The following is a 17,328-nucleotide window of genomic DNA, read 5'->3' as shown; positions in this document are numbered from 1 at the left end:
AGTCAAATTTAATTTGACAAATAAGGCTGATAGATAAAAATGCAGTCTGTTCAATGGTTGTTGTTTACTGTTGTTTGTCTTGGTGTTGACTGATCAGCTGAAACACATTAAAAATGTCTTAACACTAGCCTTTGAAAATTGCTGTGAATATGGGTGGGGAGCAGGATGTAACATTGTGAGTTTTATACCATGCTAACCGCAGGGCCTGTTTACACCTAGTATTAAGCTGCGTTTAGTTTGATCAGATTACAAGTAGAAGAGAGAGACATAAGTCCATTAAAGTGAATTAAAGTTAATTATTTTATTGAGGTAAGATTTTATTCATATTTTAGCCTGCTTAAAAATAACCTTGAACATAAAACAGGACAAAACTAAGTTGAATACTAAAAGTAAATATTTCATTATATTACTTTGTGAAGACAGTGTCATAATTCTGACTTAATTCTGTCAGTTAGGCTCAATATTAATGTAATGTAGCGCAGCATGAAGTCAAACACACACAAAAGTCACACAGAGATCGTTGAATTCATTATTTAGTTGGCTACATGTTTTTTCTATCAATATTTTCCATGAATTGGCTGATGGAGGAACGAGCGACCGATTGGTTACATCCCTAAAGGCAGTGTTGGGAAAGTTCACTTTCTACATGAACTAGTTCAGTTCACAGTTCACAAATTTTAAAATGAACTAGTTCAGTTCATAGTTTATATTTCAAAATTTTGAACTAGTTCACAGTTCCAAAAATGAACTAATTTATAGTTCTTTTTTCCCATATTATTAAAAAAAAAGATTGCCATTATAGCCCATATAACCACAGACAGCAATTATTTTATCAGTTTTAACACTGAAGGTAAATGCGTCAGATTTCATCTTCATATCCAACTTTAAATCCTTATCCAACCATGTTTTACATTAGCATTGACTGTCTTTTAATTTATGTATTTGCTTGCACATACCTTGAAAGGCTAACGTTAGCCGGTGTTCCAAGGGGGTTTTCCGGGCGAAAAGTGCTGCGAGGCATCGCGTATAGGACAACCGCACGTGCACGTTAAATAGCGTGAGCTTAGTCAAAGTCTATTTCAAGATCCAGAATATGCGTTAGCAGCCTAACTTATGTTAATCGTTAACCGTTTAGGACAAATATAATGCTATTTAATGTTAAATTATGTGAGTGTCGCGGCAGGGATTTGGATTTCAGCAGCGTCCAGTCAGTGTTGTATTGATGACGCATGCAGCCTGGTGGCGGTGTTGCCAGATTGGGTGTTTTTTCCGCTACACATTAAGGCCTGTTTACAATGTGTTTTAACCGGGTTTTCGTCTGGAAGACTCTATACGCACAACCGGCGCAACGTCATAGAATGTCTCTGAACAGGTTCACGCCCACTTTTGGGGGAAATCGCACTAGACGTTCCATTGACTTCCATTCGAAATAGCGGAACAAAGCAACCTTCGTGCACAGCCGGCGGGCGTAAATGACTTGTGAAGTCGCTCAGATTAAACACGTTGAGTAGTTGTCTGTCCACCCTGCCGGCCATGGAGCGCGGGGGGTGCATTGACACATTTAATTTGGTCGGTGTGGAAGCATGTCCCTTTCGTTCTCCCGGCGTCAAATTTGTGTAACAACGCTCCCTATTGGCCAGAGGTGTCTTACCCGGACATTTACTCGTACCTCATCGAGTCAACAGGGAAGCAAGTGAATGATTTTACTTCGTATTTGAAAGTTACTTCGTATTTATTTAATATGTCTTTATATTTAGAGTAATGAGTGCACTTTTCCGTCCAGCCATACAACTAACTGGCTTAGCGATATTTCCAGCAATCACTGGATGGCGTTGTTGCACAAAGTTTGACGCTGTGAGAATGGAGGGGACATGTTTTTGTATTGACCAAATTAAATGTGTTAATGTATCTTTCGCGCTCTATGGCAGGCAGGATGGACAGATAAATACTCAACATGTTTAATCTGAGTGATATCATAAGTTATTTACGTCTGCCGGCTGTGTAAAAACGTTGCTTTGTTCCGCTATTTTGAATGGAAGCCAATGGAAGCGCTGCTTTTTTATCCCCCGAAAAGGGGCGGTGACGAAATTTACAGTCAAGTTCCCGGATGTGCCGGTAGTCCGTATAGAAATCTGGCACCCTATTGAACGACATTAAAATGAGAGCGCATGCCGTTCACAAGCACCAGAATGAACGAGTTCACAATAAGTTCATCAGGCAGTAATACAGCACGTTCAGTTCACGTTCGCTCAAAATATGAACGCGTTCATGAACTGTCGTTCAATGAACTCGTTCAGGCACAACACTGCCTAAAGGACGTCACGTTTTCGACGGCGCTGTTAAGATTATCTATTAAATACAAACTTTGAAGGCGGGTTCATGTATTTACCGGATTATTATATTATTATTATTATTATTATTAAATTTTATTGCCAGACGTTCAGTTTTCAAATTTTATCGTACAGACAGGCTATAAAAATGCCAGATCTACCTATCTTAGCAAGCTCATCGAAGAAAATCATAATAACCCTAGAATCCTCTTTAAAGGGATAGTTCACCCAAAAATGAAAATTCTGTCATCATTTACTCACTTTCATGTTTTTACAAACCTGTATAAATGTAGGGGAGACCGGGGTTGGTTGTCACAATTTTTACTCATGCATGAATTGCTCATCTTCAAAAAATCTTTCAGCAGTAATTCCTATATGAAATGAAACTTTGGAGTCTTGGCTTTAAATGTGTATACTTTTTACTTTTAGAATTTATTGTAACAGGAAGTAATTAACCATCAAAGACACTCTGACACAATGTGACAACCAACCCCATCATGGGGTTGGTTGTCACAGGGTATGGGGTTGGTTGTCCCTATAGTGGTTCAATAGGATTTCAATGATAAATTGGGATCTGAAAAGATAATGTGTAATTTTTTAGTTTTTTAAGCTAGAAACTGCAAATAAGTTTTTATATGAATCCAACCCTATGATAGTTTTTATTAATGCCCCTTATGTTTAAACAATGGGATTAAAGTGGGTGATCAGTTACTTGAATAGGCTTTATGCCCAGCTGCACTATGAACTTCAGCCAGCTCCTTGTTTCCTGTCTGCCATTATTGGACAAACTGATTAATCCAGGTGTGTCTGATTATTGTTGTTATGACTACTGAGGTCAGGCACACCTGGATTAATCAGTTTGTCCAATAATGGCAGACAGGAAACAAGAAGCTGGCTGAAGTTCAGGAAGTAGTGCAGCTGGGCATAAAGCCTATTGTCTACTGTGTCGAGAAATAAAATGAAATAATTTTTAGTGTTAAAACCTCTTTATTTAATGCTTTATTTATTTTATTTTAACACCAAACAAAAACAAACAAACAGACAAACAGTCTTAAAAGGTCTACATGTCCAATATTCTTCTGTGACAACCAACCCCGCAAGCTATGTGACAACCATCCCCAACTGACTTCTTGGCGAACATGATAAGCTAGCTGCCACACGGCTTTAACTTGATCGCTAAAAGATGACTCAAAATAAAGCTACTACTTTTAGCTTTTTAATGAGTGTTTTGATTTTGAATGACTAATATCCTACAAGATCTCAACACAAAAACAACACCAACATAAAAATTTACTCTGACCCATAAAAATAAAAAATTGTCTCCTAACCTCAATGTTTACTGTCTGCTCTGCAAAATTTCAAGTGCAAATGAGTAAGTTATTAAAGGCTAACAAATTGATATCAAAATTGTACGACAGTGCCATGTAGTATTTCTGGAATAAGCAGTGTGACAACCAACCCGTGAGACAACCAGCCCCGGTCTCCCCATTTGTTCTGATTACATTAAAGGTGCAGTGTGTAATTTTTAGAAGAATCTCTTGACAGAAATGCTAAATAATATACAAAACTATATTGAAAGAAGTTTTAGAAAGAAGTTTCTATCTAAGCTTATCATGAGCCACATTCACTTCAATAGTAGGATAAGAGAATACTATGGAGGTGAAAGGGGTTTATGAATGGTTTGGTTACAAAAATATCTTCCTTCATGTTTATCAGAACAAAGAAAGATTTTTGTGTTACACTTGTTTTTATTAAATATACATAACTATGATGTGGTTAATATGTATCTTTGAAAAAATAATTACATTTTCATTTTAAATGTCAGTTTCATGAAATGTTTTAAAAGCAACCCGACAGTACAAACTTGAATTGTTGAGAATAAAAAAAAATCAACAGTATGAACACGTGTCAAAAGGGTTTATGATATAAAAGATGTTCACGTTCACAACATACTTGCAAGACACTAACTTAACACTACACTCTGAGTACACATGTGAATAAATGAGTATCTGACAAACAAGAGTGTCTCTTTTATCATAAACCCCATTGAAGCATCTGTAGCAGGCTCGTATTTTGACATCACGCGTGATGCACATAAGTTTACATGATGCACCAAACACATATTTTGAAATGACGAGCCACATACATGTCGGGCTCGTGACAAGCTTTGCATCATGTGCCCTCAAAAAAGAAGTCACTGGCCGCTACTGGATCAGATTACATATGGCATCTACCCTGATCAATGACATCTTAAATTTTATGTTGTCTCTCACCTTTAACATTTATCCACAGTTCATCACTGTAGTCTGTGTAATAGTCTGGTTTTCCTCTTCCAGCTCTACACCAGTACTGACCTCCATCTGAAACTTTAACACTGTTGATTGTGTAAGAGTTTGTTTCTGTTGTCGTCTTCTCAGTGTTTTGTGTGTGTTTGTACCAGTAAAACTTCCATCCAGTAGACTGATCAATGTGACACTTCAGAGTCACTGTGTTACCTGTCAGTACAGATCCTTCAGTATATGATGTGAGTTTAGGTTTTGGTTTTGATCCTGCAGGAGAATAAAATACATTCAGATCCCGAAGAAGCTTTTGTTTTTGTTAGTCACATCAGACTGCTTACAAGACATTATAAATCTAAATGTATTAATTATATAAAACAATAGATTTCTTGTCCTCTTAAAACAATGACACAACACTTCTGATAAATCAGTTCTGTGATCCAGCTATGAAAATACAGGGACAACAATAACAAATTAATGAAGGTCTTATCAGTACTTTATATCATCTCCCTCTCCCCATAAATCATCTAATCCTTTCTTTCTTCCTCTACAGGCAATGTCTCTAAGAGCTGTTGAAACTTTGTAAGCTGAAGTATCTTTTTATAGCACCATCACAACACAATCTCGTGGAAATTCATACGTATTTTATGACGTGGCAAGTTCGTACGAACACATTCATACATTTTTGTCTGATTCGCTTTGTACAAATTAATTCGAATTCATAAGAATTAGCCAACTCAAAAATTATGAATGGTAATGAATACAGATAAACAGACTCACCTGATACTGTCAGTGTAACTGCATTACTGATGAGTGAGTATCGTGATCCTCTGATCTCTGTTCCTTTACATGTGTATTTACCTGCGTCAGACTCAGTAACAGATCTGATTGTGTAATACTGACGTTTATTCTTCTGGATGGTTGGATAATCTTTATACCAGCTGTACTGCCACCTCCTGACTCCTCCTCCATTGATGACACATGTGAGATTGACAGTTTCTCCTCTGAATACATGATCATCAGGCCAAACAGACACTTGAAATGTTGGTCTATCTGTAATGACAAACAGGTAACACTTTACAATAACACTACATAAATAATCATGTACTAATACATAAATTAATAATCACTATGTCATGAGTCATACGAATTCATGCATGAATAACAGCCACTGTAATTACACATTAATACATGTTTGTTAGTTAATGCATTTTAGATAACAATAAAACTTTTTTCAGTTTTAAAAGTCATATGCTTACAATACCAAGAGAAAAAGAAGTTAAAGTATTTTAAAGTAAACACTTAAAGTAAAATAAATGTTCCCCTTTTTTTGCTTGCGTGTCAATGTAAAGGCAAAATCAAAAGGAAGATAGATGTAATGTTAGAGTCTACATCACTTTGCCCGCCTGTTGCACTTTACTATGTGGCCTGCTGCTTTTTGCACTGTCAAAATATTCTAGTTAAAATCATTCTGACCAGTGCTCAGAAATTACAAAATGTTAAGACATGTGTCAAACGCATTAACCAAAGTCACATTCCCAAATGTATAGTGTTCATGTGCTTCACAAGACCATCAAACCGCCAAATCATACCAGTTTATTTGTGAAAATCATTAAAATGAGAACAGCTGTGATATTATTTTGATGTTAGATTTGTACTGAAGTGTTTAGGTTTTATGAGGTTGTGTATTTTACCGTTTAGGTATTTAGATGACCATTGTTGGTATTTTCAGAAGTGTACTGATATGTTTGTGTATTGCGAGGTTGTAATATCTTACCGTACAGGTATTCTGTTTACCATTGCTGGTATTAATATTGTCAATTGCGTATGCAATTTGTAATGTATGTGGTATCTGCATTAGTTTTTCTTTTTTGTTTTGTTCCTTTTTTTGTGTGTGTGTAATTTTTGGGTTATGTTATTTTTATATGAATATATATGAATTTGATGTTAGGGTTTTGTTAACTTCTATAGAAGCATGTACCATTTTTTCTTATTTTCTGTTTTGTTTTTCCTACAAATTGTAATTCACAGGGGTGGGTTTAAATAAGTTCGACTTCTACCCACTCCTTTTCGAGCAATAGAGGGTTTTATGCTGTAAGTAAGATGATTCATACTTGCTTGTCAATATATGTTTTTTTATTGTTTTGTGATGTGTCATATATATTGCTCAAAACAATAAATAAATAAATAAATAAATAAACTATGGTTAGGGATGAATAGTGTAGATACCTGTCCATTACAGATATATAAACAATATCCACTTCAAGTATATAGACAAAATAGTTTTGAAATATTTGCCAGCAAACTTAATTTTTAGCAAGTGTTACAACTAACCCCCTACCTGTTACAATTAACTCCACCTATGGGGTAAGTTGTAACGTTTGCACTTCTGTGATGTTTGGTGTAAGTGTCTAAGAATGAAAGTAATAGAAACAAACTTCAAATGTTCATTTGTAGCAGAGATGTGTGTGTTGGTTAGCCTATGTAAAAATAGAATTAATCAAACTCAAATATTTTTTGAATGATTGAGCCAAAACCAAAAAGCTTTAGGTTGTGCCCTGCTCTCCCCTATTTGGTATAATACAATGTGGTTTATGGTAAAAAAAAAACATTATTTTCAACATACCGTACATTTTTGTAGATCCAAATATCCCTGCCTTCCTCAAACGCTGATTTTGTACAAAGCTCACCGATCTGGAAAGCGCTGTGTTCCTGATTGGCCAGCTAATCTGTACGTTTTCAATGGCCTGAATACCACTGACGTCAGCCAGAAATGTGACGCTCCTTACCATGTTTAAAAAGTTTAGCTCGCAATCCTAAAAGGACTTTTTGTTTTTTGTTTGTTTTATTTGACAATTCTGTTCATACACATCTTAAAATAAACTATCGAGGATAAAATACACAAAAAAGCCTCAGGCTTATTTCCATTGTGGTCCTCATATATTCAAGAATGGACGAGCAGTTCATAGTGGGAATGAAATCAACACCAGCACATCAACATATCACATAATAATCTATTAAAAAAATAATAATTAAAAAGCCATTCCTTAACTTGGAACATTTCTCTGTAGTATTTTGTGTACCATCTTCAGTTAAAGAAAAGTTACCCTTTTATCCACTTTTAAAAACCCTATTTCCTTAAAATGACTATTATTCAAATGTCTTCGTGGATAAAGCCTCAGAATAATTCTACACAACTTATTTTGAGCAGTCTGTAATTTACTCTTAACTCGTTTCGTAGAGCCATACCAGAAAGTTGCCGCATAGTCAAAATGTGCTTGTACTAATGGCCCAAATAACATTTTTAAAGTTTGTTTATCTAAATAAGCAGCCTGTCTTGCTAAATTTTTTATTCTCTTACATACTTTAGAATGTGCTACAACAGCCATACTTTTCCCTGTCAACGTATTATCCAACATACATCCTAAATATTTAACTTCCTGCTTAGAAGTAAGAATCACCTCTCCAACCCTTACTTCTAATTTGGAACATTTTCTCAATTTAGCCACAGAACCAAATAAAATAACTTTAGTTTTCCCTAAATGTAAAAACAAAAAACAGTTGGATATTTTCACAATCTCTTTTCTTAATTCATTTTATTTCTTTTTTCTCATCAGTAACAATTATTGCAGCATCATCAGCATATAACGAAAGATGACTAACTACAGGCCATTTTTAGATCATTTATATACATTCAAAAAGTAAGGGTCCCAATACGCTCCCTTGAGGTACTCCACATGAGATGGACAATTTGTCTGAAAACACACCATTTAAATCTACAATTTGACTCCTATTGGAAAGATATGATTTAATCCATTTACATGCTTTCGTATCAAAACGCATAGCATTTAATTTTAAAAGCAAGATGTTATGGTCAACTGTATCGAAAGCCCTTTTTAAATCTAGCAATACCATCCCACTTAATTTACCTTTGTCCATTCCTTTCTTTATATAATCTGTTAAAAACAAAATTGTGGTCTCAGTGGAATGTTTCTTTCTAAAGCCTGATTGAAATTCATATAAAATATATTCTTCAATTTGGTCAAAGATAATCTTTCAAACACTTTAGATAAGGAAGATAGAATTGACACAGGCCTATAATTGTTACACTTAAACCTACTCCCTTTCTTGAAAAGGGGAAGAACTCTTGCTTGTTTAAATTCTTATATGACGCAACATTGTTCAAAACTTGCAAAATATTCCTCTTAAACCTATCCCAAGCTACATCCACATCATCACACTGCATTACCTGAATCCAATTAACCTTACTAAGTTCATCAACAAATATCTCAGGACTGTACCTTTTAAGCAATCTAATTTTTAATGTATTATGATGCCTTATGGCCTCTCTCTTTAATTTCCTTATTACATAAACCATGTTATGATCACTTAATCCTACCTCCAAAACACCACTTTTACAGGTCTTGAAGTTATCGGAGAACAATATAATATCAATAATTGTTCCCTTTCAGTCGGTCACTACGACGTCACGTCGTGACCGACGAATTGGGAACTCGCTTAGAGAGACCAATCTGCTTCGAATACTACTAAAACGCCAATGAACTTGGCATTGAGATATTTGCATAATGCTGGCGCCGCCCCGCCAGGTGCGTATATAAGGAGCACGTGCAAATAGGGAAATCAGCTTTTTATCACTTCGAAAGCCGGCAGTATCTGCTACTGAGAAGCTACTTTACTCTGTTGGGATCGATTGCGGAAGTTGGTTGGACTGGCAGTACCACAGCGGACGCTTCCCAGTATTCCACAGGCTCTACATCTTTTTGTTTTGAGTTTAGTGTGTGCGTTGCCTTTCCCTGTGCGCATCATCAACTGAGCATCTAAGTGAATTTCCCTAAAAGAGTGATACGAGAGAGCTTTGTGCCTTGTTAAAGGCAGCCACTCTCTCGTATATCCGGAGATTAGCGTCCTTTTCAGGATGGCTTTTCGTCCATGCGATCTTGGATGCGGGAAATATATGGGTCCGAAGGACGGTCACGAGCGTTGTCTTTCGTGCTTGGGCATCGAGCACGCAGAGGCAGCGTTTGCTGGGGGTAAGTGTTCTCACTGCGAGAACATGTCCCTTGTGGATTTGCGAAGACGGTTGTCTTTCCTCCGGGAAAAACGCAACCCACGTCCAGCGAGTTCTGAACGCCGCCACGGAGCGGCCGTGAAGCTCTCGAAGGACGATCTCCGCATCACTGTGCTGAGCCGGTCGGGGGATTCGTCCTCCGGCTCTCAGCCTCCTCATCCACAGCCGGTTGATGTGCCGATGGAGACTTCAGCGTCGTGTTCTACGATGCTTGTAGGATCTGTCGTGCCTCCCTCCGGGTCCACGGAGACCGCAGCATCCGAGGGTGGGCCCTCTCCCTCTGATGACCCTGACGTCCTTCCCCCTTCCGGACGGGTCGCGATGCCGGAGTTTGATCCAGAGATGGTGGCCGTGCTCGCTCGAGCGGCGGAGACCGTAGGGTTAGAGTGGGTTCACCCCCCTCAGCCCGAACCGTCCCGCCTGGATGATTGGTTCTTTGGAGCTGCCCGGGTTTCACAACCCTCTCCGCCGGTGCCATTCTTCCCCGAGGTGCACGAGGAGCTGACTAGAACCTGGAGGTCGCCGTTTTCTACCCGATTACGGCCGTTTCAGCCCTCCCCCCTCACCTCCCTCACCGATGGAGCCGCTAAGGGTTATACGGGGATCCCCCCGTGGAGCGTGCGGTCGCGATGCAGTTGTGTCTGGCCACCGCTCCCTCCTGGAAGGACCGCCCAACCCTCCCCTCCCGTGCTTGCAGACAGTCTTCCGGTTTAACGGGGGCTGCCTACCAGGCATGCGGAGAGGCGGCTTCAGCCCTGCACGCTATGGCGTTGCTGCAGGTCCATCAGGCTAAGGCCTTGAGAGATCTGCACGAGGGAGGGAAGGTCACAGCGCAGGTGATTGGTCATGCGATGTCCACGATGGTGGTCCAGGAACGCCATCTATGGCTCTGTCTGGCGGACATGTCGGATGCGGAGAAGAACAAGTTCTTGGACGCTCCCGTGTCCCAGGCGGGCCTTTTCGGTGAGTCGGTGGAGTCGTTTGCCCAGCAGTTCTCCGCCGCCCAGAAGCAGACGGAGGCGATCGCTCAGATCATGCCCCGGCGCAAGCGACCTGCATCTCGCCCTCCAGCGCCGGCGGCCCCGTCTGCTCCTCGCCGACGGGCGACCTGGAGTTGGATGGGATCACTCAGCGGGAGACGGTGATGGCACCGCTCCTTCCACCGGTAGAGGGCCGGGTGGAAAATCTTTGGTTTCGTTTTGTTTCTGTTACGCCGGCTTCTCAGCCGGCACCCACAAAACCACAAAAAGAGTGCATTCCTATTCCTCCTCCAGGTCTCCAGAGGATCAAGAGAGATGTGAGCAGGCAGTCAGATGCTCTTCCTCCCTCTCCTCTATCGCCAGTGGGTGTTCTGAGGAGTTCGAGTTCTCCGCTACGGAGACCGGACCACCAGCAACCCCTTCGGAGTCCGCGTCCTCCGCTGAGGAGGCCGGACGAACGTCTCCCTCAGCGGGCTCAGGTCAGTGTCACACACACACATACTGTAGATGCTTATGCTGTCACGGCAGACGCACCGGCAGTCCCACCTGTCTCGCTTCGCTGCCCCGCCGCGGGTACACCGGTTGTGCCGTTAATTCCTCTCGTACGGTCCCTGGGGGCTTGGCTTCAGCTTCCCAGTCCGTCTCGTTGGGTTTTACGCACGATCCGCCTCGGTTACGAAATTCAATTCAATCGGCACACCCCCAAATTCTCGGGCGTACGTTTCACCACGGTGAAAGCGTCCGATGCACATGTACTGCGTGCAGAGGTCGAAGTCCTGTTGGCGAAGGGCGCGATCCAGCCGATCCCTCTTACCGAGATGAGATCGGGTTTTTACAGCCCATATTTCATAGTACCCAAGAAAGGCGGCGGGTTAAGACCGATTTTGGATTTGCGTGTCCTGAACAAATCTCTTCAGAAGAGGTCTTTCAGGATGATTACACCAAAGCAAATTTTCAGTGCGATACGCCCCCAAGATTGGTTTGCAGCGATAGACCTGAAAGACGCGTATTTTCATGTGTCCATTCTCCCTCGTCACAGACCGTTTCTCCGGTTTGCGTTCGAGGGTCGGGCATATCAATACAAAGTTTTACCGTTCGGGCTGTCTCTCTCTCCCCGTGTGTTCACGAAAGTAGTGGAGGCGGCGTTAAAGCCCCTCAGAGAGAGCGGTGTTCGCATTTTGGCTTACCTCGACGATTGGCTTATAATAGCGCATTCTCGGCGGACGCTGTGCGAACACAGAGATCTAACACTTCAACATCTCGCCCGTTTGGGTCTTCAGGTCAACTGGGAAAAGAGCAAACTCTGCCCCACGCAGAGGATCTCTTTTCTCGGTATGGAACTGGACTCGATCGATTTATCGGCGCGTTTGACAGAAGAGCGCGTCCAGTCAATTCTGACTTGCCTCGGTTCATTCCGAGGGAAGAATGCGGTCCCTCTGAAACAATTTCAGAGACTCCTGGGGCGTATGGTAGCAGCAGCGGCTGTGACACCGCTCGGACTGCTCCATATGAGACCGCTTCAGCGTTGGCTTCACGATCGAGTCCCGAGGAGAGCGTGGCGCGCCTGGCATCCATTGTGTAACCATTACACCTGCGTGTCGCCTAACATTCCCCCCGTGGTCAGACCCCACGTTTCTCAGGGCCGGCGTGTCCATGAGACAGGTCTCCCGGCATGCTGTTGTCCATACAGATGCCTCCGACACGGGCTGGGGAGCCGCGTACGACGAGCTCACGGCTTCGGGGGTGCGGACAGCACCCCAGTTGCATTGGCATATCAATTGCCGCGAGTTATGGGCAGTATATCTGGGACTCGTACGCTTCGCTATGGAGCTGCGAGGGAAGGATGTACTAGTGCGCTCAGACAACACTGCGACTGTAGCGTATATCAACCGTCAAGGCGGTTTGCGCTCTCGTCACCTGTCGCATCTCGCTCCTCATCTCCTCCTTTGGAGTCAGAAGCATCTGAGGTCCCTTCGTGCCTTTACATCCCGGGCTCGCTCAATACAGCGGCAGACGCGCTTTCCCGAGCTGCGCGCACCGGCGAATGGCGACTCCACCCCCAGACGGTCCAGCTGATTTGGAGGAAGTTCGGTCGCGCGCAGATAGACCTATTTGCGTCACCGGACGATACCCATTGTCGCCTGTTTTATTCACTAACCGAGGGCAGCCTCGGCGTGGATGCGCTGGCACACAGCTGGCCGCGGGGCATGCGCAAATACGCCTTCCCCCCAGTGAGTCTAATAGCACAGACTCTGTGCAAAGTCAGGCAGGACGAGCAGAGCCTTTTAATGATCGCCCCATATTGGACGACCAGGAATTGGTTTCCGGAACTAATGCTCCTCGCGACAGCCCCTCCCTGGCGGATTCCCCTGAGGAAGGACCTTCTTTCTCAAGGAGGGGGCACATTATGGCACCCACGCCCCGACCTGTGGAATCTCCACGTTTGGTCGTTGAGCGCGCGCAAGGTTTAAGTGATTTACCCCAGGCGGTATCTAACACAATCGACGCGGCACGAGCTCCGTCTACGAGACGGGCTTACGCGTTTAAATGGAACCTTTTCGGCACTTGGTGCTCTTCGCAACGCGAGGACCCCAGAGAATGCCCTATTAACATTGTGCTTTTATATCTTCAACATAGGTTAGATGGTAGGCTGTCACCCTCCACTATTAAAGTTAATATCGCCGCTATATCTGCTCATCACTCACTTATTAATGGCAGATCAGTGGGCCAGCATGATTAGCAGGCTAAACCCCTCGCGCCCCCCTTCTATTCCTCCCTGGGACTTGTCCATGGTGCTGAAAGCGCTTCAGAGTCCTCCTTTCGAGCCTTTGCAGTCTGCGAGTCTGAAGCTTTCATCAATGAAAGCTCTGACCCTACTGGCATTGGCCTCAGTAAAGAGAATAGGAGATTTACATGCATTCTCTGTTGACGATTCGTGCCTTCAGTTTGGTCCTGCTGTCTCGAGCGTGACTTTGAGACCCAGACCAGGCTACGTGCCCAAAGTTCCCACCACTCCCTTCAGAGATCAGGTGGTGAGCTTGCAAGCATTGCCTTTGGAGCAGGCAAACCCAACCGAGGCTTTGTTGTGCCCCGTACGCGCACTGCGATTCTACGTGGACCGCACGCAAAGCTTCAGGACCTCGGACCAGCTCTTTGTTTGTTATGGTGGTCAGCAGAAAGGGAAAGCTGTCACTAAGCAAAGGATGTCTCATTGGATAGTTGATACTATCGCCCTGGCTTATAATTTGCAGGGCATTCCTTGCCCCTTTAATTTGAGAGCGCACTCCACACGGAGTGTTGCTTCATCTTGGGCTCTCGCTCGTGGTTCCTTGCTAACAGACATCTGTAGAGCTGCTGGTTGGGCGACACCTAATACGTTCATTAGATTTTACAATGTTCGTATCGAGCCTGTATCCTCTCGTGTTCTTTCCTCTCCAGGGAGGGCACGGAGAGCAGACTCGCAAGTCGGCTTGCAGCCTCCAACTGAGGCTCCACATTAAGTTTCAGTATGGAAGGCTAACAGAGCAAAAATGCGTAATGGTTTGATTTGCTCTCTCCACTGCCTTGACAGCCTTTGTTGCGGAGCATTGGCTGTCAGCCTTTCACTAGTTGTATTCTTACGAACCTACGTGTTTGGCCAGGGCCCCACATTGTGTCCCATCGGGTTCCTTTGTGAGTATTTTCCGTGGGGTTAATCCTACCAGCCCACGTTTCCCTTAGCAGAGCACTGCTTTGCTTACACAGCCACGGCTGTCATTTACACCTCAACTACGGTTGACTTTCGCCCACCATTAGCCCTTAAGAGGGGCGGTGGCTTCCGCAGCGTTCCTATCCCGCTCTGGTAGGGTGCTTCCCAGTCGCTGGCACTACTGTGGGGTTAAAGGAACATCTAGTGCCCGGCCTTTTGCCTTATCTTTCTCCATTTCCCGAGGGAATTTGGAGGGTTTTTGCAGACACTGGAAGAGGTCAGCCCCTAGTGGCGTTTTGGTAGGGATTCCCAATTCGTCGGTCACGACGTGACGTCATAGTGACCGACTGAAAGGGAACGTCTCGGTTACGGATGTAACCCTCGTTCCCTGAAGGAGGGAACGGAGACGTCACGTCCCGTCGCCACAGGTGCTGCCACCTGCTGTTTAGGCCGGTCACCTTCCGGCTTTCTCAGCGAACAGAAGCTGATTTCCCTATTTGCACGTGCTCCTTATATACGCACCTGGCGGGGCGGCGCCAGCATTATGCAAATATCTCAATGCCAAGTTCATTGGCGTTTTAGTAGTATTCAAAGCAGATTGGTCTCTCTAAGCGAGTTCCCAATTCGTCGGTCACGACGTGACGTCTCCGTTCCCTCCTTCAGGGAACGAGGGTTACATCCGTAACCGAGACGTTCTACTTGTTTCAAACCATATGCTTACAAAATGTACTAAAATGTTTAAACAATAATGAATCCTTTTTCAGCATATCCATATTTAAATCACCCAAAATGATCAACTCTTGTCCTGAAACATAATTTGACATTTAACGTACAGGCTGTGAGTCAAAGTAGGATGAATTATGATAATGGCGGTCTTTACTACATCACCAATCCCAGGAAGTAAACTGTTGCCTACAATCACTGTTGTGTGTTTGTTGTAGTCCAAGAAAAGAGATTTACATTGGATTTGTACCTATGATTTGTACAGTTTGTACATTTTGCATATCGTTAACATGTACTAATACACACTTACACGCCAAAAGAAATGTAAAATCATGAATCGGAACATAGATGTCATTTAAATGTTATTGTGATCTCAGAACAAAGTGTATTATGCAAGTAAAAATACTTACCCTCTGTTGTCATTTCTGGTGATCCACTGTATTGTAAAGTAGTAAATGTGTCTTCAGTAGTGGTGGGTGAAGTAGTCCACCAGGTCCATCCTTAAGTACAGATACCACAATATATTACTTAAATACAAATATATGTTTACTTTTTGACTTAAGAAAATGTAAAAGTTGCTAGTTTTAGATACTTACTGTAAGTGTCCAAAAATAAAACTAAACTTTTTTTAAAGTTAGACATCCATAATATACATTTAAAACCACTTAAGGGGGCTAGAAATGATGGAGAAATGCGGCGTCACAGAGTCCAGGGAGTGAATTTATTTTAAGTGAATAAATGAATAAAGTATAGAATTTGTGGAAATATAAATTATGAAAACAACAAAAAGAAAGTTTCGACTGATACACATTTCCATATATATTGTAACAAATTACAGGTTATAACCTCTATCACGGTAATAACAACCTATTCAGTGTCTTTCTTATTAAATAAATGTTATTGTGTTCAACAACATGTATGCAAGTAAAAATACTACCATGTAGTGATGTCATTGGTGGTGTTTCACTGTATTGTAAAGTAGGAAGTGTGTCTCCAGTAGGGTTGGATGGAGTAGGCCACCAGGTCCATCCTTAAGTACAGATACAGATACCACAATATATTACTTAAATACAAATATGTTTCCTTTTTGACTTAAGAAAATGTAAAAGTTTCTGGTTTTAGATACTTACTGTAAAAGCCAAAAAATAAAAGTAAACTACAAATTTCAACTGATTCTCCTTTTAAATAAGTTAGACATCCATAATATACCTTTAAAATCACTTAAGGGGGACTGGAAATGGTGGAGAAATGCGGGGAAAGTCCAGGGAGTGAATTTATTTTAAGTGAATAAATGAATAAAGTTAGGAATTTGTGAAAATAAAAATTTCGAAAACCACAAAAACAGTTTCAACCAATACCTCTTTCCATTACACAAAAGCAAAGAGCATCAGAAGAGTCTAAACTGATGTCCTATTTAATTTAAGGAATTTAATGAACATCAGAACAGATTTATTTATAATTTACAGGCATTTATTCAGGGTCATTATTCAGGATTAAGATTCGTAGTGATCTTGAGATCATTTTAGTATCTGCTGTTTATTGTTGTTACTTTATTATTTAAAGGGGACATATTATGAAAATCTGACTTTTTCCATGTTTAACTGATATAATTGTGTCCCCAGTGCTTCTATCAACCTAGAAAATGTGAAAAAGATCAACCCAGTAACTTAGTTTTGGTAAACCATTCTCTGCAAGCATGTGAAAGAATAGGTCATTGTAATTTGGCCCTTATTGTGATGTCAGAATAAGGTAATACCGCCCCTTTATCTGCACTAATCAACCACAGCACAGCTATTTAGTACAGAGAGAAAGAGAGAGAGATAATAATTCACAGCACAATAGAGTTTCAATTGCAACAAACCACCACCATTGTGATCAGTGTTTACGCTTCATCCGCTAATTTGCATTATAAATGACACACCCAAAACGGCACACTTTTGCTCAGACCCTAGATTAAGATTAAATTTACATCTTTAAAAAATCTCATAATATGTCCCCTTTAAACTTTCTTGGGTGGTTTGTAGTAGATCCCTCAGAATGTGAATATATACACTCTAAAAATGGCTGGGTTATTTTTGACCCATAATGGGTATTGGACAGAACACGTGCTGGGTTAAAAATTGACCTAATGCTGGGTTATTTCAACCCAACTGCTGGGTTTTTATACCCCATAGTTGCATTACAACAAACCAACATTGGGTCATTTTTAACCCAGCATGGAATAATTTTTAACCCAGCA

The 17,328-nt window shown here is 41.8% G+C and overlaps 2 protein-coding genes across 3 annotated transcripts in view; both read right to left on the bottom strand.

The window, feature by feature from the left end:
• Positions 1–17,328, bottom strand: part of LOC129436562 (uncharacterized) — a 64,451-nt gene that overhangs the window by 16,455 nt on the left and 30,668 nt on the right. The gene's annotated exons all lie outside the window — the stretch shown is intronic.
• The window catches only part of LOC129436561 (leukocyte immunoglobulin-like receptor subfamily A member 3), a 33,089-nt gene that overhangs the window by 9,824 nt on the left and 5,937 nt on the right, over positions 1–17,328 (bottom strand). The window contains exons 3-6 of the mRNA XM_073857903.1: positions 16,027–16,119; positions 15,500–15,589; positions 5,390–5,662; positions 4,604–4,879 (exon numbers count right to left, since the gene is read on the bottom strand). Of these exons, the coding sequence (XP_073714004.1) occupies positions 4,604–4,879; positions 5,390–5,662; positions 15,500–15,589; positions 16,027–16,119 (732 nt within the window). The remainder of the gene's footprint in view (positions 1–4,603; positions 4,880–5,389; positions 5,663–15,499; positions 15,590–16,026; positions 16,120–17,328) is intronic.

This window comes from Misgurnus anguillicaudatus, chromosome 19, assembly GCF_027580225.2.
Source record: "Misgurnus anguillicaudatus chromosome 19, ASM2758022v2, whole genome shotgun sequence".
Lineage (NCBI taxonomy): Eukaryota > Metazoa > Chordata > Actinopteri > Cypriniformes > Cobitidae > Misgurnus > Misgurnus anguillicaudatus.
This window is presented reverse-complemented; position numbering and strand designations above follow the sequence as displayed.